The following is a 23,689-nucleotide window of genomic DNA, read 5'->3' as shown; positions in this document are numbered from 1 at the left end:
GACCGTGTCCATGCTACCCCCGCCCAGCACGAGCTCACGCAGCTCCTGCAGCTTCTCTCGGATCCTACCCCGCCGCTGGCGTGCCGCCACACCATGTCGTTCAGTCGAGATGGAGCTGTTCCTTTCTCCTGCTTGTTTATGGCCAAGAAGCCATTCTACATTGTATGAGGTAGTTTGTTTGTTCATTTGGGCTACATAACCCTTGTTTGTACATATACGTTACCTACTAGCACTACTAGTTTCAAAAGTAAATAAATTTGATACTTGCAAAGATTCCTAGGAATCTTTTGCAACTCCCATCACTCACCCTGTCCTTGTAGCGCTGCACTCCTCTCCACTCGCCTCACACAATCTCAATCTCCACCCCCTCCATCGTCAAACACAGCATCAATCTATCAAAGAGAGAGAGAGAGAGAGAGAGAGATTACTTGATAGGTTCTCTCAAAATATTCTAGAAAACTTGCCCTCCTCATAGCTAGAATCCTCATACATATTGGAAGTAATTGTACCCAAAGTTGCTTCCACACGCTTTTCTCAGGGGGTCCATGAACTGATAATGTGTAACTCTAGCATGTGACTTCAAAAGGAAGATTTTTAAAAATTGCAAAGTTTCATGGAAGTTCTATTTTGAAGGGATTAATAAATAGGATTTTGGAGAAAAATTTATAGGTTTAGGAATGAAACGAGGTCATTAAGTCTTTGTTTGCCTGTTAGAGTTCTCAAAAGATATGCATGATTCAATATTATAAGAGAGGTCGGTCGAATATTTAATGGCATTAGAGAGAGAAGGAACAAACTGATCTTGATTGTTAGTTTTCACAATGTTGGCCATGGTATCAAAGTAGTCAAATCATATGAGAAGGCAAGAGTGTTTGGAAATATGTGTCTCAACTCAATATCGTGCCGTTTTCAATTTCCAAAATGCCGGTTGAAAGCAAGGGGAAAAGGAGAAATTCTGCCCCAAAATAGAGAAAAATAGTGTAAAAACTTGAAAAAGTAGCCTAATTTTCTAAAATTTCCTCTTGGCAAATTCATAGAAAGTAATTTTGTATGTTTAGAAAAATGATTTTTCCAGAACACTGGGAGGCAAGGGTTAGACAAAGATATGATGGTGACACATGCAACATGCAAGGATATAGGGATTTGTGGCAGGAAAAGGATCATTAGATCAAGTACATTCACGAGTTATACTGTGAAGGACATTAGTAGAATCTTCTTAAATTGTAGTCTGAAACATGTCACTCCACTTTTGCAAGAGTTACAAATATTTTGTTATCTCGAAGCATCCATGACAATGTTGAATGCTCAAGACATAAGCCATTCTCATCCCACATCTATACTCTTTATAATGCAGCTTAAAATTTTGAAGGAAGGAGAGAGCCTCCATGTGTCACACACTGGTTCATTTCAAAGAAAACCTTTGGAAACATTTCGTTTGAAATGCAAAAGTGAAGAGTTAAGTACTTAGATTGTAAAAAATGAAAAGACTTCTATACTCTTTATAATCCAGCTTAAAATTTTGAAGAAAGGAGAGAGACTCCATGTGTTACACACTCTGGTTCATTTCAAAGAAAACCTTTGAAAACATTTCTTTTGAAATGCAAAAGTGAAGAGTTAAGTACTTAGATTGTAAAAAATGAAAAGACTTTCTGATTGATTGATTGATTGCTGACAATCGAAAGTCAAAAGATTAAAACTTAGTCTTGGTAATTCAAAGTCAAAAAAGTAGTAGTGTATCTACATTTATATTATTTACAGTTCTTGGAAAGGCCATGGAGTTTCACTTCTGTCCTCAAATGTCAAGGGTGACCACTGACTACTTCTTTTCTGAAAGCCATTTGAAGAGTATCTCTACTTTTCATTTTGAAAGCCATGAAGAACTCCCCTTTATGTGTCGCCCAATTAACCTCTCTTAACACGCTTGCACAATGAACCTCTCTCAACACGCTTTCACAATGAACCTTCCATGTAGTAAATGATCTTCGATCTCGGCATATCTGTGTTAGTGTGTGTGTGTGTGTGTGTGTGTGTGTGTGAGAGAGAGAGAGAGAGAGAGAGAGAGAGAGAGAGAGAGACCCGTTGCAGATGTGTGTATGAGAGATAGAGTTGGTGTGCCATTTGTTGTGGTATTGGAGCATTGCGGAGGTCTTCCACATTTGCGTTGCATTAATGAAGTGCAATGAGCTCGACAATTCATCCATGGGAGTCTAATAATTTGCTGTGGATGTTTTGGACACATTGTATGTGTACATGTGCGTGTGCATGCGTATGTGTGTGTGTGTGTGAGCGAGAGAGAGAGAGAGAGAGAGAGAGAGAGAGAGAGAGAGAGAGAGAGAGAGAGAACCATTCTATACTTTTATGTGTGGATGAGTGTGCTGAGAAATAGAGAATGGTCCATGCGAATCATGCTTTGTGTGTGTGTGTGTGTGTGTGTGTGTGTGTGTGTGTGAGAGAGAGAGAGAGAGGGCTCTCACACCGGAACTAGAGTCAGAAGGAAGGGAGAATAAACATTGGTCTTACATCAACAATCGATGAAATTTGCAATCAAGAATTGACAATTGACATCTACAAAATTGAGAATCCACGTAATAAAAATAATTTGATCCAATGAATCCAAAGCAGAAAGCGTGCATAACCAAGACAGGAGCGGACCTCAACAAATGGCAAAGACAGACAATGGGAGGCAACTCCAACAACTCTTCGATAATTTTGAAATTTTTTACGCTACATTTTTGTGAGCTTTGTGGTTTCCTTCGGGTTGACTTAGAATTGAAAAGTAAATCTCAAACTTTGTAGGTGGGACTACACATAGCCTAGATTTTTTCAACCGCTTAAAGGCAAATTAGAATTTTTGAGGCAAATCATAAACATTTGTAAGAGGGGTTACACTAAATCGAGTTGAGGCGCAATGTTTTTTCCCAAAAACATGAAAGATTTAGGTATGAGAAATTTTAGGGGTAACTTTATTATATTTGAAGGCTTTTACACTCAATTTTTTAATACTTTGTACGTATAGAGATAATTTTCTAAATCTGTAGGTGAGATTACACTAGATCTAGGTTTTTCTGAGCATTTGTCTATACTATGATTTTTTCCCAAAAAAAAATAGAGGCAAATTTACTATAAATCTGAAGGTCTTTGCACTAAACTTCTTTGCACTTTGTAGATTATCTAAACTTTGATTTAGGTTTTCTGCATTTTTAGTTTCTTTAAACTTTGGAGGTGGTCTTTCAATTTAAAAGTTAAGGTTGTGATGTTAAGTGTCATTCTTTTTGCATCCATGGCTCAATTCGAGCATGGTGATGTTATATTTTTTATGTTTCTAATTCAGTATCGTTGAGTGAGTGTTGCTGAAAACAAAATTTTAAAAAAATTAGAGGTAAATCTTGAAATTTGTAGGTGGAATTACACTAAACCCAGGTTTTTTTTGCAATGTTGTGGGTGTCCTAATCTTCAAATTACATTTTACAAGTGTGTGGCCCATCCGAGAGAGAGAGAGAGAGAGAGAGAGAGAGAGAGAGAGAGATGCTCCTTTCCTTGGCACCCAATCCATTCTCTCTCTTTATTTGCCTTGGCCTCCACACCCCCCCCCCCCCCCAACACCAAGCCCTTTCCTTATGTCACATGGCAGGGGCCTCCAAGGTGCATAAGATATAGTTGAGAAATTTGTAGGTGGGATTGAACTAAACCTAGGTTTTTCTTGAGCACTTGGATAGAGAATAGTTTTCTACTATTACTCAATAGTCCATTATGTATACTCTCCATAATGGACCTCAAAACATTAGAGGAAGGAGAGGGCCTCCACATGTCGCATTTTTGGTTGATTTGCATGGCCCGTTGGATCAATGCCGATATTAAGATGTTTAGTCCCAGCATTAAAAAAATTGCATAAAGTAGTTCAGATTGCAATTCCATCCTTTCCCAACGACTTGCAATAGTCAAATTTGTGAGTCTGACAAGTTGTTTTCAATCTGTGTATGTGTGTGTGTGTGTGTGTGTGTGTGTATGTGTGTGTGTGTGTGTGTGTGTGTGTGTGTGTGTGTGTGTGAGAGAGAGAGAGAGAGAGAGAGAGAGAGAGAATGTAGAATATGCAAATCCAATCTTTTTCAACAACATACAGATTGTAATAGCCAAAATTGTGCACCTGATAGTTTCATGTGTGTGTACACGCTCTATGTGTGCGTGCGTGTCACTGTTACTCTGAGAGAGAGAGAGAGAGAGAGAGAGAGAGAGAGAGAGAGAGAGCCTTTCCTTGGCAGCTTGGTAGCCCACCAAAATGAGTACGAAGCATCAAAACCTGTCTACCTCCAACCAAGTGAGTCATGAGAAGCCCGTATATTGGCAAGCCATGGTTTTGATAGCATGGTGCAATAGTAGTAAGTTGGTAGAAATGTGGTACATTGTCATTGATTGATGAGTGGGGAGATATAGACAACTCAAATTTGTTAGAAGTCGTGTGAAGGATGAGTTGATCGAAACCGATCGGCTGAAAGCACTCCATGTGAAGAGAGAGAGAGAGAGAGAGAGAGAGAGAGAGAGAGAGAGAGCGCTATTGAGCAAGCCTTCAACTTAAAAGAATTGATAAATGGAGGAAAGAAGGTGATAAAAGAGATATCAAAGACCTACTTTTGATTCCTAGGACTACTATTCCATTTTGTGTGTGTGTGTGTGTGTGTGTGTGTGTGTGTGTGTGAGAGAGAGAGAGAGAGAGAAAGAGAGAGAGAGATCCAATTACCATGCTTTTCTAGAGAGATAGAAAGATAGAGAGAAGGCATACATATGCATTGTTATCTCTCTATAGTGATTCCAAGGACTACGTTTCCATTGTGTGTGTGTGTGTGTGTGTGTATGTATGAGAGAGAGAGAGAGAGAGAGATCCAATTGCCATGCTTTTCTTGGCCGCAGCAACGCGCGGGTCACATACTAGTATAATCAAATACCACTTATTTGTAGCTTGATGCTCAAGCATGACTCGACCCTAGCCCAAAACAATTAAAGGTATTGCGATCAATGAAATATGGGGATGGATTGCGATCGAAAGAGCAACACCAGACCCAAGGCCTCATGCAACGTCATCTCAAGACTGTCCGACCCCAAGCTAATCAAGAGCACAAGGAACGATCTTGATCCATGTGATGGATCACGATCCGTGCAGGAAGCTCATGTATACACACTTCACTAAAGCTCGAGAACACTGCAGTCAACTGCTTGAGGCAGATCTGATGACTCTCGATAGGTGGTGGCGCCAGGTAAAGCTCTAAGCACAATATCGACACTGTCCCACCGACTCAACCCCTTACTACAAGGCCAACACCGACAACAAAACCTTTAGGCTCCCATCGACTACAATGCCCTCAGACCATCGCTGAAACTCTCACACCCTCAGACCATCGTTGGAGTCCTCTAGCGTACTGGCGGATCCCACTTTAGCTTTAGCAATTAGGTCTCCCCAATCTCACAAAATAAAAGCTCATTCAAAACATATTAAGTGCATAAGTGAAGGGTAGTTTCTGAAATGAAAAGAGAGATGAAAGTGAAAAGTGAAAAGTCATTTCATGTCTATATAAAAGAGTTAGAGGAGTGCATATCGTATAAATTTGTGTTTTCTTTTTTTAATTTTCCTCTTTAGCATTTTTTTTTTTTTTGGTGTCATTGCACTACTTATATAGTGATATTTTTGTTTTCAAGACATTAGGTAAACCTTTTAGTTTGAAATTAAAACGTATTCCTAAGTTTGAAATTAAAAGGTAGGTTTCGAAAAATTAAAAGGTATTCCTAAGTTTGAAAGTTAGTTTGAAATTAAAAGGTACTAGTGTGTGACCCCACGTTGTTGCGGTTAATTAGAAGCAAAGCTTAACTCTGTGAACTCTTCTCTAGTGCTCGAAAAAAACTTAGCTTTAGTGTAATTTCACTTACAAATATGTATGTATATGTATTACATACACACACACACACACACATCATACATATACATATGTGTGTGTCACTACAAGAGGTTATGTGCACTTGTGACGCTTTTAGCGACAGAAATACATTTGGTCGCTAAGACCGTCGCTACGGGAACGTCGCTATAATCATCACTACAACTGTCGCTATATGCGTTGCTATATAGCGACGATTACAATCCTTCTGTAGTGATGCTTATAGCGACGTTGTAGAACCTTATATAGAGACTCTTATAGCGACGTCCGAGAGTAAAATGTTTTGGGTGGTAGGGCATTCATTCATCAACCATATTGAATGTTTCCAGAATAAAGTATACCTAAATGAATCCAAGATAAGCACATATTCACCTTTGAAGAAAGTGCAAGCTATAGACCCAAAGTAGTCACCCAGAAGACAATATAACCATTAACTCCATCATGCATAGTATTGTTTGCAGAATAAAGATACAAAACTACCAAAAGTAATTGGACGAAAGTAAATCAATGACAATTATACACATCATAGGCAAAATCACTTGATTGTCAAGGTTTGCAAATGTAATAGTTACAACATACTTGTCATTATTGAGAAAATACATGGTTTTCCAATAGTTACAAAAAGACGTATACACGTCATCTCATTATACATGGTATGACAAAAAAAAAGTAATGCTATCTGGCTATGGCTATACTGACGTCGTCGTATCAGACATCTCATCGCGTCCAAGCAGCGTATCTGTCGGATTCTACATAAAAAAACAATAAGACTTTCTGTAAGTATAAACATATAATTACAAAACAATCTATTTTCTTAGTTTATCATTAAAATACAACAAATATAAAGAGTAAAGTGAAATACTAACCATGTTGCCGCGAGAACTAAGAATGTTATCAAGGCGTTTAAGCCCTTTCTACCTGCGTACTTGCGCTCGTATGGTGTGGGGTCACGTCCAGTCATCGACCAATGTTCAAAACATAGAAAGTATCCATTATGTTATAATTTAAAAATACAAATAAACGTAACTACCAAATCTAAGGAGCAATGCAAAAACACTTACAAAATCTGCCTCAAATGATGTCCACCTGCCGCTCCCCAAGTGACGCGAGCTCCGTGCCTCTACTCATGCTTGGGTTGTCTTCTTTTGCTGCTTCCAGTTGTCAGGATTCTCGCACGCTACTCGCTTCGCATTCTTCCGATCTTCTTTGGCCAGCCAATCTGGTATGTTCCACTCATGCTTTATTGCTTTTTGTACTTCAAAACTCTTATGCTTGCAGTATTCGCACATTTGAACCTTCATCAGGTCTTTGTTGAAGAGCTCATCCCGACTTGACATGGGAAACTCGTCATGCAGCATGCTGATGACTCTATCTTTAAATTTTGGCGCCACATTACCATCGTCATTGGCGGGTGTCGGTATATGTATAGGTATGTATGGAGGGATATAAAGTTTTTAAAAAAATTGATGTTCAATTTTTAACACCTATTCCAACGTCGATGCGCATGCGCTTTCGGACGCGTTCTTCGACACCTATACTGATTTTTGTACCGACGGTACCTGCAAAAAACAAAACCGTAGGCTTTCTCTGCGCATTCTCTTCTTCTTGAACCTTTTCTCAAGCTCTCTTCTTCCTTACCTCTTACAGATCAAGCTGTCTTGGAAGTGCTTATCTTGCTTGTGGGTTAGCCCATAACACTAAGGTGAGATTGTTTTCATGTTTACTTGTAGATTTAGGTTTAGGGTTTAACTTTGTGTTTGTGTGTGCATTTTTGCAGGTTCCAAGACGTTCACAACATCTTTTATTGCTAAAAAAGGACGAATGTGAGTGCTCGAAACTTTAAATGCATATTAAATTTATTTAAATTAATTTGTATATTATAAAAGAAAGTTTCATGCTTTAAACTTTGAATGCTTTAAAAGAAATTATGGTTTGTGATGTGAAATTTCATTTTGAATTATGAATTTTTTTTGTTTTGGTTTATGAAAAAATCTTGTTTTGAAGAATTTTTGTTTTGAATTATCTCGTTTTTGAAATTATGCAATTGATGGGGTTTATGTTTTAGGTTAAGTTTAGGTTATATGTTAAGTTAAGTTAGATTAGGTTAGGTTATCTTATACGCTAGGTAGGTTAAGTTAAGCTACGTTAGGTTAGGTTATCTTATACGTAGGTTAGGTTAAGTTAAGCTATGTTAGGTTAAGCTACGTTAGGTTAGGTTAAGTTAGGTTAAGCCCATACTGACGAGGTAAACCCATATGATTTAGAACTATGTTGTCGTATAAGGTAAAACCAATATATTCAAAACCATGAACTCTCTTACCACGATTGTTGGTAGTGAATGCAAAGACAGTGTAGACATTTAAACACAGTGCTATTGATGACCTATAATTTTTAAGAAAAGATAGTCGAGAGCATACTAAGTAACTGAACTCACGCAATTCCTTACACGCAATTCCTTACAAGGTAAAGACAAAAGATGCAAAAATTGTCAACTCCTAGGATGGAAGCTGATAGTAAAACCTTTATGTGTTGGAAGCCTTATATGTTCGACGTATCCCAAAAATTCAAAATTGCAACCTAAAAACTCCTAAGATGGTGATTGATAGTTAACGTAAATGCCCACAAAAAAATACTGCAACGAGCAAATTTGAGCGAGCACTAAATCGAGCAAAGACATTGAAAACATTTAGACACATATTTGTTGATGACCAATAGTTTCCAAGGAAATAAATTAATAAGTTACCGTGCCTCTTACGAGGTAAATCCATATGATTTAGAACTGTGTTGTTGTACAAGGTAGAGCCAATATATTCAAAACCATGAACTCCCTTACCACGATTGTTGGTATTGAATGCAAAAACAGTGTAGACATGTAAACACATTGCTATTGACGACCTATAATTCTTAACAAAATATAGTCGAGAGCATACTAAGGAACTGAACTCACGCAATTCCTTACAAGGCAAAGCCAAAAGATGCAAAAATTGTCAACTCCCAGGATAGAAGCTGGTAGTAAATCCAAATGCCAACAAAAAATGACAACAATATATTAAATACATGGAAAGTTTATGTGTTCGAAGCCTTACGTTCGACATTTCCCAAAAATTTCAAAATTGCAACCTAAAAACTCCTAGGATGGTGATTAATAGTTAACGTAAATGCCCACAAAAAACTACTGCAATGGTGTGCAGTATATAATTTGAACATCATGTTGTGTAAGTATCCTAAGGACGCACAGCTGCCCTAGTTCCCCCCAGAGCCTGAAAAATTTCTACCTTGGATAAAGCATCCTGGTGCATGAACTCATGGGCATGTGAGTCTAACCCAAGAATATGAAGAAATACATAGTACATGGGTGAAACCATATTAACTTGTCATGCTTTTTCATGTCCCGGACAATGCTAACTAGCACAATTTTGACATATGCTAACTAGTACAATAACTTGAGCTACACCTCCAAGATCTATGACATATGATATATCAATAGAAAGCACTTGAAACAAGGAATCCAAATGTACAACCTCCGACAAATTTTGATATTATTTGTAAAACATTTACTAGACGCCCAACTTCTCGAAGATGTGCTAACTTGAAACTGCTAACTAGCACAAAAAGCGCGACAGGTTAACATGCTTTCACCCACATGTGTTTGCACGGCACGTAGGCCTGTTTTTTTTATTCTCTCTTTTGGAAGTCCTCGCATGTGCATCGTGGAAAATCAGAGATTGTCACTGAGTATGTTATCCCCTTTGCCTTGGACCCCTCTGTACTGACATAGAAAACATGTGTTTCATTGCACACAATTTCTGATGTGTTTCATCAGAGATTGTCACTGAGTATGTTATCCCCTTTGCCTTGGACCCCTCTGTACTGACATAGAAAACATGTGTTTCATTGCACACAATAATCACTTCTTTCACCAATTTTTTTTCAAGTGTGCTCCCCAAAGTAGTCCTTGTATGAAAATCTTTTGTCAGCTTTGATCTCCACTTAACAATCTTCCCATCCCTATACCTAGGACAGAAGGCACTGGGAACACTATTTCTTGATCGCAAACCACTACCTAAATTGGTATCTTTTGTTGTCGATTGAAGGACAAATCCATTTTCTTGCAAGTGCTCCACCTCAACTGGCAACAATTGTGTTCCCTGTGCTACATGCCAAACACCTTGTGCTGGCCCTGGAGCTCCTACAATCATTTCATGTATCCACCATGTATGCATATTATTGGAGTTGCAAAACCACAAAAAACCTTCCACTAAACCACCTGGAGTTGACCCAGAGGCAGGATACTTTCTGCGTCCCCAAAAGCATGGAGCAACAGTTCCACGTGTGACATCGTCATTCCCTTCATTGATGTATCGTGCACATCTAACACTCTGATTATCAACCATCCCAAAGCAAGTCATCTTTCGGCCAGGCTCAATTCTTTTTATAGCCCAAAGTGTCTTTGGAACATTAACCTTGTGACAATATTTGCCAACTCCACAGCTAGTCTCTGGATGCACATCTGGCCCTACAACCGGCTCTGTAACTGTCACAAATTCTGTTCTATGAATGTCTTCATCAAGCATCTCATCTGCATCAACAAATGTTGGTCGCTTCTTCTTAACACTCTTCTCTCACCAGGGAGCTCTATTCATTTCACGGGTTTGAAAACCCATCTCAGACATTGAAGAGTGTGTCAAGTCAATGAGGGATTCGGAAGCTGAGGTTGTTGATAATTGGCCCAAAAATCGCTTTGCGAGATCATCGATCCGAGGACCAGTAGTAGCAGACCTAACACCTTTTAGATAAGCATTGTATTTGACACTTTGTAGCACTGCCATTGCCATGTCTGCACCAACTACCTCATACAAGCTAATTTTCTCTTTGTAACCAATAGATGCACGCATGCTTGCATGCTTAACCTCGGATAAGTTTGTTGTGGGCACGAAAATTCCAGACTCATCCTGTGTTACAAATCTCCCTCCCCAATGTTGTACTCTTACATCCCACCAAGCCATCCAAGTCTCTAAACAAGCCATCTCTCCATCGACAACATGCCCTGCCTTCCAAAATTGGTGTAGATCTTCTTTACAAATGTTTTCTTGATTCTCAGATGGTGCACTCCGCCATTTTCGGCACAAGATTTTGTGATCCTCTTGTGAAGATGGATGGATACACTTCACTGCATGTCGAATCATGGACTGCTCCCAATGAAAGCCACATGATCGTTCTTTGGAAGGTATTTTTGTTTTTGCCCCACCAAAGTAAACAATCCGAACAGCAACCCAATTTGCATTTGCTTCATCTGCCATAAACCCTTTGAATTTTGGCTTTTCATACCCTTGATCTTGCACCACTTTATTTAACATTTTCCAAAACTCTATTTGAGAAAATTTATTTTCAACAGTGAATTCACAGGTGGCAATTGTCATTAATTCACACACAAATGGGTCGTAGACATGAGCGGACATTGTTGGCCACCCTTGAACACGGTGCACATGATCAAAGTGAACCCATATTTTCTCTAAAGTTCCTCCTGGACGCATCTTATTCACCAAGTCAACTCCACTACCTGGACCTATGATCGACATTTTGAACACATGTGGCTGCTCTGAATCTCCAAGCTGTCTAGGAAAAAGTACACTATGAATGAAATGATACCTACACCTGCTCTTGAGGTCTAGGACAACTTCCAAACCTTTTGCACTGAAATTCTTTGACCTCTTGGAAATCTCTAAGCTCCTCTCTATTCTTCGCTTGTTAGATAGAGGAGTAATGGTATCGAGAAATTCTGAAAACTCCCCATCTTCAATAGTGTCATTTTTGCCAACAGTTTCCATCACTAGCTTATCTATTATCAAGTCTTGGGTAGCGACACGTTCTAATTGCTTGGCAGTTCTGAAAGGATCTTGGTTTGCTTTAGTTTGCAGAAGCGAATCTATCATTTGCTCAACAGACCTATTCTTTCCATGAACACAAGGGTGCTTATGCTCTCCCATATGAATAGCACATCGAGTAAATCTTTGCTTATCTTTTGGCAAACAGTAATAAATAACAACAAGACATGTTGCAACACAAAAAGGCATTTGACTGCAATGGACACAAACCACTGTCCCCAGCTTAGGTGTCAATATTCCAATGGAAATAACTTTAGAGAGACGATCACGCCATTGTGATTCATTATGAACTCTTGCTCGCAAATAGAAAGGACATGCATCATTGACACAACGGAGAAGACCTCAACACCTACTGAAGAGAATGGCACCGGGAAAGCAATCACTACTACAAGTGACATATTCTGTCCACAAATGACAATCATGATGCTACTCCATGCCAACCATTGTATTGTCGTTGCTTGTTGGTGGCAATTCAAATGCAACATATCCATCGTATTGAGCAGGAATCTCCTTACATTGAACAATTTCATTAGTCTTCTTCAAGCAGAATGAAGATTGTTTTTATTGGGCATTGATCGAAATATATCCATGACACTGGTCTGATTATTTGTGACATCACTTGAACCAATATCCAGAATTATTGGAGAAGCTTCACTTCCCGGGGAGCCTTGATGTTCATGAGTGTTTGTTATTCGAACCTTAAAAAATTGGCACACTTCATGATCTAGTGAAAAGACCTCTTCACCAGAACCTGACCTCGAGGATTCCATTTTTACATGTTCCCCATTCAATGTTAATGGGTGCAGAGTAAACGAACTAGTAAACAAGCCAAAACCTTCTCTCACTGATGACTGCAAAGGTAATTCATGGAATCTGTTTTCAAGAAGTAACAAAATTTTCTGACCACGAATTGGACCATAGATAGTAATCTGACGACCCATTGTAGCTGCAATCCACTAGAATGACACAACAGCTTTCAAATATGATGATTCCCTTTTTAACAAATCTAAATATGTTTTTTAATGTTTACAAAAATAAATAAAAATGATTTAATATAAACTTTAAATTTTTTCGCAACAAAAGTATTTCATGATTCTCGTTTCGTGATTCTCATGCAAATGATTATTCCATATCCTGCTGCCATAAATGCAGAATCGCATGTTGCAAATGATTATTCCATATCTTGTCCGCAATTCAAGACACATTAGTGACGATTTTCTTTTCAACATATATTTTTTTAAAATATATACAGTTAGATTTAATATAAACTTTTTAAAAATCAGCAGCGTGAACATTTAATGATTGAAAATTATTAAAAATTAAAATCATGAATGCAGCAACAAACTTCGTTCAAGACAAATAACTACTCCACCAACTCAAAATCACTACTCCACTCTTCTGGTTTATTCTAACAAATGCCTTACCCCATTCAAGATCTCTGGCTTTCCTGGGAGAGCTTGTTGTGAGCGCACATAAACATGCAGTTCTGGAAGCAGCTCTCAAATCTGCAAAGTGCAGGCACATTAACGTGCGGTCTTTGGGAGCAGGTGTCACAGCAACTCTCAAAGAAAGACCTCGAATCTGTTAAGCTCTCAAAAACAAAAAGCTAAAGCAAAGCGCACGTTAACGTGCAGTCTTTGGGAGCAGGTCTTTGGGTGCAAAGTGGTCTTTGGGATCAGGTCTTTGGGCTCAAATAGGCACAGGTCTCAGCAAGTCTCAAAGAAAATCGGAGCAGTTCTCAAAAAACAAAAGCTAAGCTGAGCGCACGTTAACGTGCGGTCTTTGGGAGGATGTCTTTGGGCTAAAAGAAAATCGGAGCAGTTCTCAAAAAACCAAAGCTTAGCTGAGTGCACGCTAACGTGCGGTCTTTGGGCGCAGAGTACCACACAGGCTCAAATCAGCCGAGTACTCAACAACTCTCAAATCAGTGCAGTGAGCTCAAATCGGTGCAGTGAGCAGGTATCGGCAGTCACGGTGCAGTGAGCAGGTATCGGAGGTCTTGGGAAAATCTTGGGACTGAGCAAATCTATTGGCTGGTCTCGGCAGGACTGGGCAAATCGCGGTAGGTCTCGGCAAGACTGAGCAAATCTCGGGACTGAGCAAATCTATCGGTGGCAGGTGTTTTGCAAATCTCGGCAGGACTAAGCAAATCTCGGTAACTAGCATGGGTGTGTGAGTTTGTTACTTACTTTGATTAAAATTTTCTTTGATTAAGTGGAAAGCGAGCCTTTGTATGTACTTTGCCATTACTGAGACATCCTCATGGTGAGCACCATGAGCACCATGACCCTTAATGCACTCGTCAAGACAGCTAGAATGTGTGAAGATTTCTCTGTCATGGTTTTCAAGGATTTATCTGTCATGTGTCCTTGAAAGAATGAGCCCAACAATTATATGATTCTGTTTAATGCCCGAGTAATTTCTGTAGTTGAACTGGCTCATGAACTACCTCATCTCCTCCTCCTACCTTCGGGCTATACTTTGCCTATACTTCGATCTTAATCATTCATGGTGTGTGCGAGGTCTCTTGAGGATTTCTTCAACAATGCCTTAGTTATTTGGTGTCCAAAACACCATTTCAACATGGCAAAAAAAAGTCTTGGATGTTTTTTCCTTGATGTCTTCTTTATTTGGTCAAATGAGGTACTTACCTCATCCTATCTTTTCTTGTATATAGGCCAGCAGATGCCATCTCTTGGAAATTTGAAACTTTTGAATTTTGGGTATTTGTGTGCCGGTTGTGGATTTTGTCTACTTGCTGCTATAAACTAGCTTTAGGTGCAGGTAAATTATAGAACTCTACTCTAACCAACAACATTGAATCTAGGATGTTTCTAGGTTACTGTATTGGGAAATACAGAGTTCATTTGGATGTTGGAGAATCAAAAGCCTTAATGATTCCATATCATTCTTACCCCAAATACGATGCTGGCATTTAAGCATGTTTCAATTTCCTCCAAAATAATCTAATAAGCACCCATTTCTATCAACTAAGAGCATTCATGGTGAGCGTGCGGTCTCTTGAGGCTTTCAAAATATGGTTATGAGTCTGAGTTGCACATGCAGGCGAGAAATCACTTGCGAAGTTTGAGCGTTAGAGCATCTGTCATCCGAGTATCGACGCAAAGCTTGCATCTCCATGCCAACATCACCAAAAAATCGGATAGGAGCGATGGTGGGACGTAAAGGATGCCCTCCTGTTAGGTACGTTTTCTCACCATTTTTTTGATGTCGTTATTATACATGTAGAGGTGCCCGTCGACGATGTGCATGCCTAAAAGCAAATTGTATCAAAATTAATGTATATATTTTTACAAAAGAAAATTGCTTCTAGAACTACCCGTTGACGAGAATGTTTATAGCTTGCTAAATTTTATTTAGTGTCTAAAGACCTGCATGTTAAAGTGCATGTTTAAAAGACGGTGTTTGATGTTTATATATCAAAATAGATGTATATATTAATGTGCTAAATAAAAAACTTACCCAATAGAAAATTGCTTTTACACCTGCCTGTTAACGTGAATGCATATGAAAAAAAGCTTTCAAATCACCCAAGCTTGCTAAATTTCAGATTAATTAAAATGTCAATTAGTGTCTAAAAACCTGCATGTTAACGTGCATGTTTAGAGAAAAGTGATTAATGTTTCAAAAGAGGTTATTTTTGGTTTTGATATTCAATATTAAGAAACCCTCATGTGAGGTGTCCATTGGATTATTATATTTTTTGAAATTTTGTTCCACATTCAAAGGAGGTGCTGTCCAAATATTTTCAAAGATTGATTGTGTATTTTATTGAAGGGCAACTTAAAGACCTGCATGTCAACGTGCATGTTTAAAACCAATGTATTTCATTAGAGAAGCAGAATATATTGTTGTATTTCTAGAATTTGTTTTTACGCACAAAAGAGGTTCTAGTCATACATTTTACATGTTAGCGTGCATCTTTACAAGCAATGTTTTGTTGGAGATAGTATTTATTTTTTGTCTTCAAGTTTTCATTGTTAACTTTCATGTTTAGAGGCAAGTTTTCATTGCTTATAGACATGCATGTTAGAGTTCATGTTTAGAGGCAATGTACAATTTTTTTCAGATGTTGATTGTGTATTTTATTTGTAGTCCATCTCATGGAAGATTAAAGAAAAGTCTACATAATGAAAAGTCTACACAACCACTTGAAAGTAGTGAATAGGTGTCATCAGTGTCAGTAACAGAAATGTCAGAGTGTCATGGCATTGAAGAGGAAGAGATTCACTCTGTGGATGTTGACCAAGGGTCTATGTACAAAATTGATGACACATTGGCTCCTGAAGAAAACGAACTTCAAATTATCCCTTGGGAAATGCGAGATGAGGTAACTGCAGCTGCAGAGATTGACGAGGAGCAAAATATTTTTATGCATAGAGGTGCCGATGTACTTCAGACCACACGTATGTTCAGTTGCTTCGACTATCCTCTTATACCATTGTGTAGGCTGATTCCATATGCTAGAGTCAGAGGTTTAAGAGATGATTTAGGTGGATTAAAAACGGATTTTGCAAGGGAAGGATATATGCAATAAAAGGGAGCTTTCATTGTTTCACTTTGGACATTTAAGAGAGAGAAAACCATTGCTACAGGTAAGTTGATGCTTCTTAAATTTGTTAAGTGAATTTCTATTTTAAAAATTCTTTTTGAATTCACTAATTTTGGTTTCTTGTTTTGAAGATGACATCAAGGAAAAGTGGGATCCTCTTTGGATAGAAATCAATGAGGAGTACGAGTTGGAGCTCAAAAGCCAACCAAGGTTTGCAGATTTGTTAGACCACATGTTTTATGTTTGGGAGGGCAGCCATCGCACGCTTGCATGGACTGAAGCTATCAAAGAGAAGTTTTCCACCTCAAAGGAGAGACATTGTAGGGTCCTTTGTACTATCATAGATCCCACCAAGGTTCCTGAGATTGCATTGCTAAGTAGCTTGCAACGAATGAATGTGTGAGTATCTACTAAAGCATATATCTTGTTGTTGAATACTTTATTATGGAAACAAATCAATATGGGTTTTTGTAGTATGAACATGCATGATTTCGTGGCCACTCACATACGGGATGAGATTGTGAACACCAATCAAATATGTGCAACTGAATATGAAATCTACCTAAAAACTCTCCCCGACAAAGACCAGAAACTAATTGCATCTGTGCTAAGAAAGTATGCTAAAGGTGCAGAACCTTGGTATCCACTCACATGACGCTACCTTGGCATGCTAGTTTATGATGCGAGTTTTGTTTTTTCTTTGCTTGCAAATTATTTTTAAGTCATTTGAATAACTCTTAGAAAAATTGGTTTCTTTTTTAGATTCAAATAACTAAAGAGAAAGAGTCTAGATTGACTCAACTCAAGCAAGGAATGCCTGTAGAGGATGTGAAGAAGGAGGAGAAGAGCATTCATCGTGAGATAATACATAAATATCAAGAACGCATTGGAAAGGTACACTTCACCAAATAATCAAGCAATAGTCATTGTGTTGATTGTTGTTATGGATGTGAAGTAAAAATTCATGCTCTTTGTATTGTGTTGTAGCTCTTGAATATTTTGGATCCCAATCTTGGGACAGACTGGTTGGCAAAGATTATGTCACTTAAATGGGGACATGACAGTTGGGCAACTTTAGAGAAGCTAAACTTGATTTCACTCCATGATACCCCTATGCAGAATAGAATCCAATGAGTTTCATTACTCGAGTCTGATAGGATCACAAGGATTGCTTTTGGTTTGAAGAAGGGAGATAATTTGTTTCGACAGTGAGTATGATTTACTAGTTATTTAATGTTTGGCTTGCTTTGTCTAAGAAATAATATTTGTTGTGGTGTTTTGCTTTTTTTAAATTTGTAGTTGGGTTCATAGAGAGGGCTACCTTGCTCGTTTCTATGAGAGAGCAACACAACTTGTTTTGGACAATTCAAATGTGCCAGGAGGGGCACCATTGCCACATGAATGCACATTGGGGTTATACTTTGATGAAATTAAGTTTGAAGCTAGGGCTTTTCTCTATCCTTTGGAGGTTTCTTTGAAGGCCAAAAGCAAAGATGTAGAGAAACAATCACTCAAGAAACTTGATACTTTTCGAATGGTAGCTCAACGATTGGCTTACAAGTTTGTAACAATTTTGATCTTGCTTTGTATGTCACTATCGTGTCATGTGTTCAATGTTTTTGTTTCTTGTTAGGTTTTTGTCACTTTTGGTTTCAAAGGGGATCTTGCCAACTCTCCCATTTGTGGTGAGACAGTGGGCACAGACTGCATCAAAGGACACATATATGTACCCCCCTAGCATGCCCACTTTGACAACATGGGAGAGAGATACATGTCCATGGTGGTTAGATATGGTGCAGGGTCACATCCTTGAGAGAGAGAAAGAGCTTCAAGAAACCATGCTTAGGGATGCAGCAACAGAGGTGAGACAACCACCACCTGCTACTTCAGAGGAGAGAAAACCAGGTATGCTTATGTCATTCTTTAACTTTTATGTTTTCATGTTGTTGATTCTTGTAGGTTCAAAAACTATTGTATATGTCTTTTAAGGTGTCCACTTGTCTAGTGAGAGGATGGAGATTGTGGTTGATACCACTATTGTGGAGGATGTTCTAGAGCATGGTAAGTGTCGGAATTTTTATTGTCGACTTTTATTAATAATTTGTGAAAAAGTTCACATATCATAAATATGTTGTCGCAGACTCCTCGGGCTTGATTGTTGTTAGGAGGAGCATACAATTTGTCTATGTTTTGGAGTCTCCTTTGCATTACCCAATGCTTCTTGTTGATACACGATGTATTGCTATTGTTGGCGATTACATTTCTATCGGTGCAAACTATAGAGAGGGTACTTGCAATGCATCGTGGAATCTTGTGCATCAACATATGTCTCGAGTTCGCTCAAGTGGTGTGCCATACACTCGTGGGGGAAAGTCTATTTCGTGGGCCGCAGATTTTGTCTTCTTGGATCTTCCTTTTGGTGGATTGCATATTGGTTCTTCTTATCCATCTTGTTGGGATATTTGCAATGAGGAGCATGTACGATATGCTATCCATTTGACTTTTTCTACACTTGCACATTTTGGATGGATGCTCATTATGGCTTCTACTGCAGGTATTTGTGTTGTGTTTGATTACTTGCATTAATATTATTTCATAATATCGGTAGTTTTTTCTTACAAGAACCTATGAATAGGAGAGGTTATTGGATGGGTGGAGAGGTTCTGTCGTGCTTCAGAGATGGTGGTACATCGTCGCGTTATAGTGCTCCATCATAGTTCATATGGATATGTTGAGAGTTTATCTGGTCGAATTCAGGTATTGTTTTCACTTCAGTATTGTATAGTTTTGTTGAGGCTCTTTCTTCAATGTTTCTTCAATGTTGTGGTTTTGTAATTTTATTTGCAGTGCCAGTGCTCCATGCTACTTATGGTACACAGGATTGGGATGCAGCCAACATGCTTTGTGGCTGAAAGCACCACTATGTTCTCTCGCTTGGGTATCCAGCCTTCAGATTCGTTCATGACACACCATTTTTCAGAGCCTTCCTTGGCTAGATCAGGATCAGGGATGCCTTGGCGGGGTGAGATGTAGTGGATCCAGGCTTTTGTTGTAGCTTTTGTTGAGCTGCTTTGTCGACGTGGAGGTATTTGTTTGGAGCTTGGGTGTGGTATAGATCCCGTTTTGGCTGCATGCTTATCATCTGAACGAGCATGTGTTGCGCTTGACACCAATGAGTCTCTTATTAGAGACTATGTGGTTCCCTTGCTTTGCCCTAAAAAACGAAGCCAAGTGGAGGCATCTACCTCTCTAGATGTTGAGGATGAGGGTGACTTGCCATCGCGTGTCGACCCTTATGACTAGTGAGACTTCACTCCTACTATGACATTGACATTACTTTTGTGTTTTTGATCTTTATGTTGTGTTTCACTTTTTGGCATTTATGTATCTTGTGTAAGAATTACGTCTAATGTTATTAGATCCATATATTAAATTTTGATTCCATGCATAATAACTACATATACTTTTGTTTGTTTGTGGAAGTGCATTGCTGATTTATGCAGAGGCAGCGGCTCAAACAATGGCGAAGGAATTGAGATACGACTTTCGTATCTGTGAAACGCATCATAAACGCAATGTTTTTATTGATGACGAATGCGACTCTTCATAGAGTCTAAGAATTATTAGCAAGTGCTTATGATGTAGAGTTTAAGTATTGACAAATGGACATATCATTCCTTCTATGATTTTGAAAGTGAATATTTTGAAATCCTCATGTGAGGTGTCCATTGTACCATGGTTAGTTTGAAATTTTCTTCATTTTACAAAGGAAGCTTTGTCCAAATTTTTTATATGAAAAGCTCTTGTATTAATGATTTAACAACATAATTTGTATTATGGATAATACATAACATTGTGAATTGATGAGACGAATGAGACTCCTTTAAGAATCTAGAGAATTATTGGCAAGTGTTTGTGATGTACGGTTTAGTTATTAACAAATGAGATAGTGTTTGTAATAATGTAGCTTGTTGAGTTCATTTTCTTGTATTATGATTCACTTCCCTATTTTGTTTGCTCTATGTTTTTGGTCTTTATGTTATGTTTCCCTTTTTGGCATTTATGTATCTTGCGAAAGAATTACGTTTAATGTTATTAATGAGATCCATAGATTGAATTTTGAGTGCATGCATATTGACTACATTCACTTTTGCTTGTTTGTGGAAGTGTATTGCCGATCTATGTAGAGGCAGCGGCTCAAAGAATGGCGAAGCAATTGTGATACGACTTTCATATCTGTGAAACGCGTCATAAACGAAATGTTTTCATTAATGACGGATGCGACTCTTCATAGAGTCTAGAATTATTATCGAGTGCTTATGACCTAGAGTTTAAGTATTGACAAATGGACATGTCATTCCTTGTATGATTTTGAAAGTGAATATTTTGAAATCTTCATGTGAGGTGTCCAATGGACCATGGTTAGTTTGAATTTTTTTTCATTTTACAAAGAAAACTTTGTCCATTTTTTATGGAATTATCTTCTATAAATGATTTGTTAACGTAATTTGTGTTATGGATAAACATTAAGTAATTGATGAGACGAAAGCAACTCCTTAAAGAATTTAGAGAATTATTGGCAAGTAATTGTGATGCAGGGTTTAGTTATTAACAAATGGGATAGTGTTTGTAATACTATAACTTGTTGAGCTCATTTTCATGTATTATGATTCACTTCCTTAATTTTTTTGCTCAGATCTGTGTTCGCTCGGAAAATGTCGCTCGGGGTATGGTAAGACTCTGTGTTTTTTATTTGTCTGCAAGCGGTTTTCAAATCCTAAAATAGCTAAGCGGCCCTAAAAACAACACAATGGCAAGCCTTTTAGCAATATGGCAAGCCATAGATCTTGCTTACAATGCATATACATTGTGGGCAAGCTTTATGGCTTGCCATATTGCCAAATGGCTCTCCATTGTGTTGTCTATATGTTTGCGAGCGATTTTCAAGCGCTAAAATTGCCTCGTGTCCCTAAAAACAACACATTGGCGATCCGTTTGGAAATACGGCAAGCCATAAAGCTTGTCCTCAAGGCATATGCATTGAGGGAAAGCTCTATGGCTTGCCGTATTGCCAACAGCTTGCCATTGTGTTGTTTTTATGTCCGCAAGCAATTTTCAAGCCCTAAAATAGCTAAGCAATCCTAAAAACAACACAATGGCAAGCTGTTTGACAATATGAAAAGCCATAGAGTTTTCCCACAATGCATATGCTTTGTGTGCAAGCTCTATGGTTTTCCGTATTGCCAAAAGGCTAGCCATTGTGTTGTCTATATGTTCGTGAGAAATTTTCAAGCTTTAAAATTGCCTCACGGCCCTAAAAACAACACAATGGAGATCCGTTTGGCAAAATGAAAAGCCATAGAGTTTCTCCACAATGCATATGCATTGTGGGTAAGCTCTATCACTATAGAAGGAGTTGTCTATAACCGCGTCCATAGCCGCCACAATAACCGCGGCTATGGACAACACAATGGAGATCCGTTTGGCAAAACGAAAAGCCATAGAGTTTCTCCACAATGCATATGCATTGTGGGTAAGCTCTATCACTATAGAAGGAGTTGTCTATAACCGCGTCCATAGCCGCCACAATAACCGCGGCTATGGACACGGTAGTGGTTTCTTAGCAATAAACGCGGTAAAAGTCGCGGCAATATACCCACTGCTATTACTGAGGCCAGTTGCCACAATTATTTCTGTGCTTTATGCCGCTACACGCCAATCCAAAAATAAAGGTGCTCATTTGGGCCACCCAATTTTTGGTGGCCCAAATGAGCACCTTTATTTTTGTCGTGCATAAAACAATGAAACATCAATTGTTTTTTGGAAGAGTATAAAAAATACCAAAGAATTGAAATTGAATTTACTTTACCTTGACAATTTAAAATGCAGAAGATCAACTATTTAAAAAAATACAATAAAAAATAAATAGTTGTATATACATTGTGCCACATTGGGACTTTACGAAAGTTTGGACAAAATAGTTTTCTATCTAATTCTCCTCTATCTCATCTCGTCATCCAAAGGCACGTATGTTTGATCACTTTGACTCTACATAAACCCAAACCAAATTACACAATTTCAGCAACTCAAAAAAATTGATACAAAATTACTTGTTTAAACTTACCGCTTGTAGTGAAACCGCCGCATCAAATTTCTTGCAAGAGATGTGGTTGTTTTTGAACAGTGATCACCAAGTGTCAAATTCTGTATGTCGCTCTCGATACTTGATCATCTCTCTATTTAGTTGTGAGAGAGTGATATTTTCCTAAGCTAGAAATAACAAAACCAAATCATCAACTACTACAATCTTTATAATCACCGATCGACGTTATAATTCAATTAATCTTACATATTTATCCTTCCAATTTGCCTACTGAGCAATAGTGTGTGAGAGTTTGTCTTGCGCGAGCCTCTCGTTGTTGTTTGTATGATGAGCCCGTCGCAGCTTGATCGCTCTTTTCTTGAATTGCCCACTCCCACTCCGTGTCTGCCATGTTGCCACCGCGGTAACTCCTGTCTGGATCTCTAACCTGGTTGGCTGCTGTGCGTCGCACACCGGACTGCTTGTTTTTCGAAAATTTCTTTATGTAGCCCTCCAACCATTGTTGTGAAAAACGTTGATCGGGGGCGTTTGGAATCTAGCTAACAGAGCGTCCTCAATGTACCGTGCATGATCGGACATTTGGTCTCTAAAATTTATAAAACAGTTCTTATTATACGTTGAATGTATAAGAATTTGTAGATGGCATCGAAATGCCCTGCCCTGTGCTATGCCGAAGTCCACCTCCTCGCGATATTTATCTCTATAGTAGCGCCCATGCGTGATTGGCACGGGTACATCAGTATCCTCCTTCTCTGTGTCAAGGAAAGCACGCTCTGGAAGTGGGGACTTCGTCCAAGAAGAGCTCGCTTCGTCTCTCATGGCCCCGCCGCCCTGAGACGAGCGTCGACATGCGCTGCCTGAGGAAGTCCGTTGACGATATTCTAGCCAAGCAGGAGTGGAATGGAGTGGCATAGGATCATGTGATGCCATGGGAGTGGGACCCTGCGATACAAGGGGAGTAGGACCCTGCGATGGAATGGGCGTAGGAGGATAGGAAGGGGCTGTAGAGTGAGGTGCCCTCGGTGTGAGGCTCTGTAGGTAAGGAGTCCCTCCCTAACTCCCCCATGGTGTAGTCTGAAGAGAAATACCATAGATCGCAAGTTGCTACGGAGTGTAGAGTCCAAACAAATCCCTCGTCAAACGAAGGTACTTCTTTCATAAAGAGATAGCCCGCTGTAGGTCTGGATCTACGACCGGTGGAGGAACC

The 23,689-nt window shown here is 38.8% G+C and overlaps 2 protein-coding genes across 2 annotated transcripts in view; one reads left to right on the top strand and one right to left on the bottom strand.

The window, feature by feature from the left end:
- The window catches only part of LOC147433633 (transcription factor bHLH87-like), a 300-nt gene extending 114 nt beyond the window's left edge, over nt 1-186 (bottom strand). Inside the window, exon 1 of the mRNA XM_086489523.1 lies at nt 1-186. This exon is cut by the window's left edge and continues 114 nt beyond it. Within this exon, the coding sequence (XP_086345649.1) occupies nt 1-186 (186 nt within the window).
- Nucleotides 187-17,046: 16,860 nt separating this feature from the next.
- LOC147433632 (uncharacterized) lies at nt 17,047-19,682 on the top strand. The gene is made up of 12 exons (XM_086489522.1): nt 17,047-17,061; nt 17,142-17,273; nt 17,367-17,404; nt 17,537-17,587; nt 17,679-17,939; nt 18,013-18,284; nt 18,369-18,440; nt 18,520-18,584; nt 18,876-18,933; nt 19,015-19,136; nt 19,227-19,401; nt 19,495-19,682. The coding sequence occupies exons 1-12, from the start codon at nt 17,047-17,049 to the stop codon at nt 19,680-19,682; spliced, it is 1,449 nt and encodes a 482-aa protein (XP_086345648.1).
- The last annotated feature ends 4,007 nt before the right edge of the window (nt 19,683-23,689 follow it).

This window comes from Adiantum capillus-veneris, chromosome 19, assembly GCF_014529385.1.
Source record: "Adiantum capillus-veneris isolate H3 chromosome 19, ASM1452938v2, whole genome shotgun sequence".
In the NCBI taxonomy this organism is placed as follows: domain Eukaryota; kingdom Viridiplantae; phylum Streptophyta; class Polypodiopsida; order Polypodiales; family Pteridaceae; genus Adiantum; species Adiantum capillus-veneris.
The sequence above is the reverse complement of the archived record's forward strand: the minus strand, read 5'-3'. Positions and strand labels throughout refer to the sequence as shown.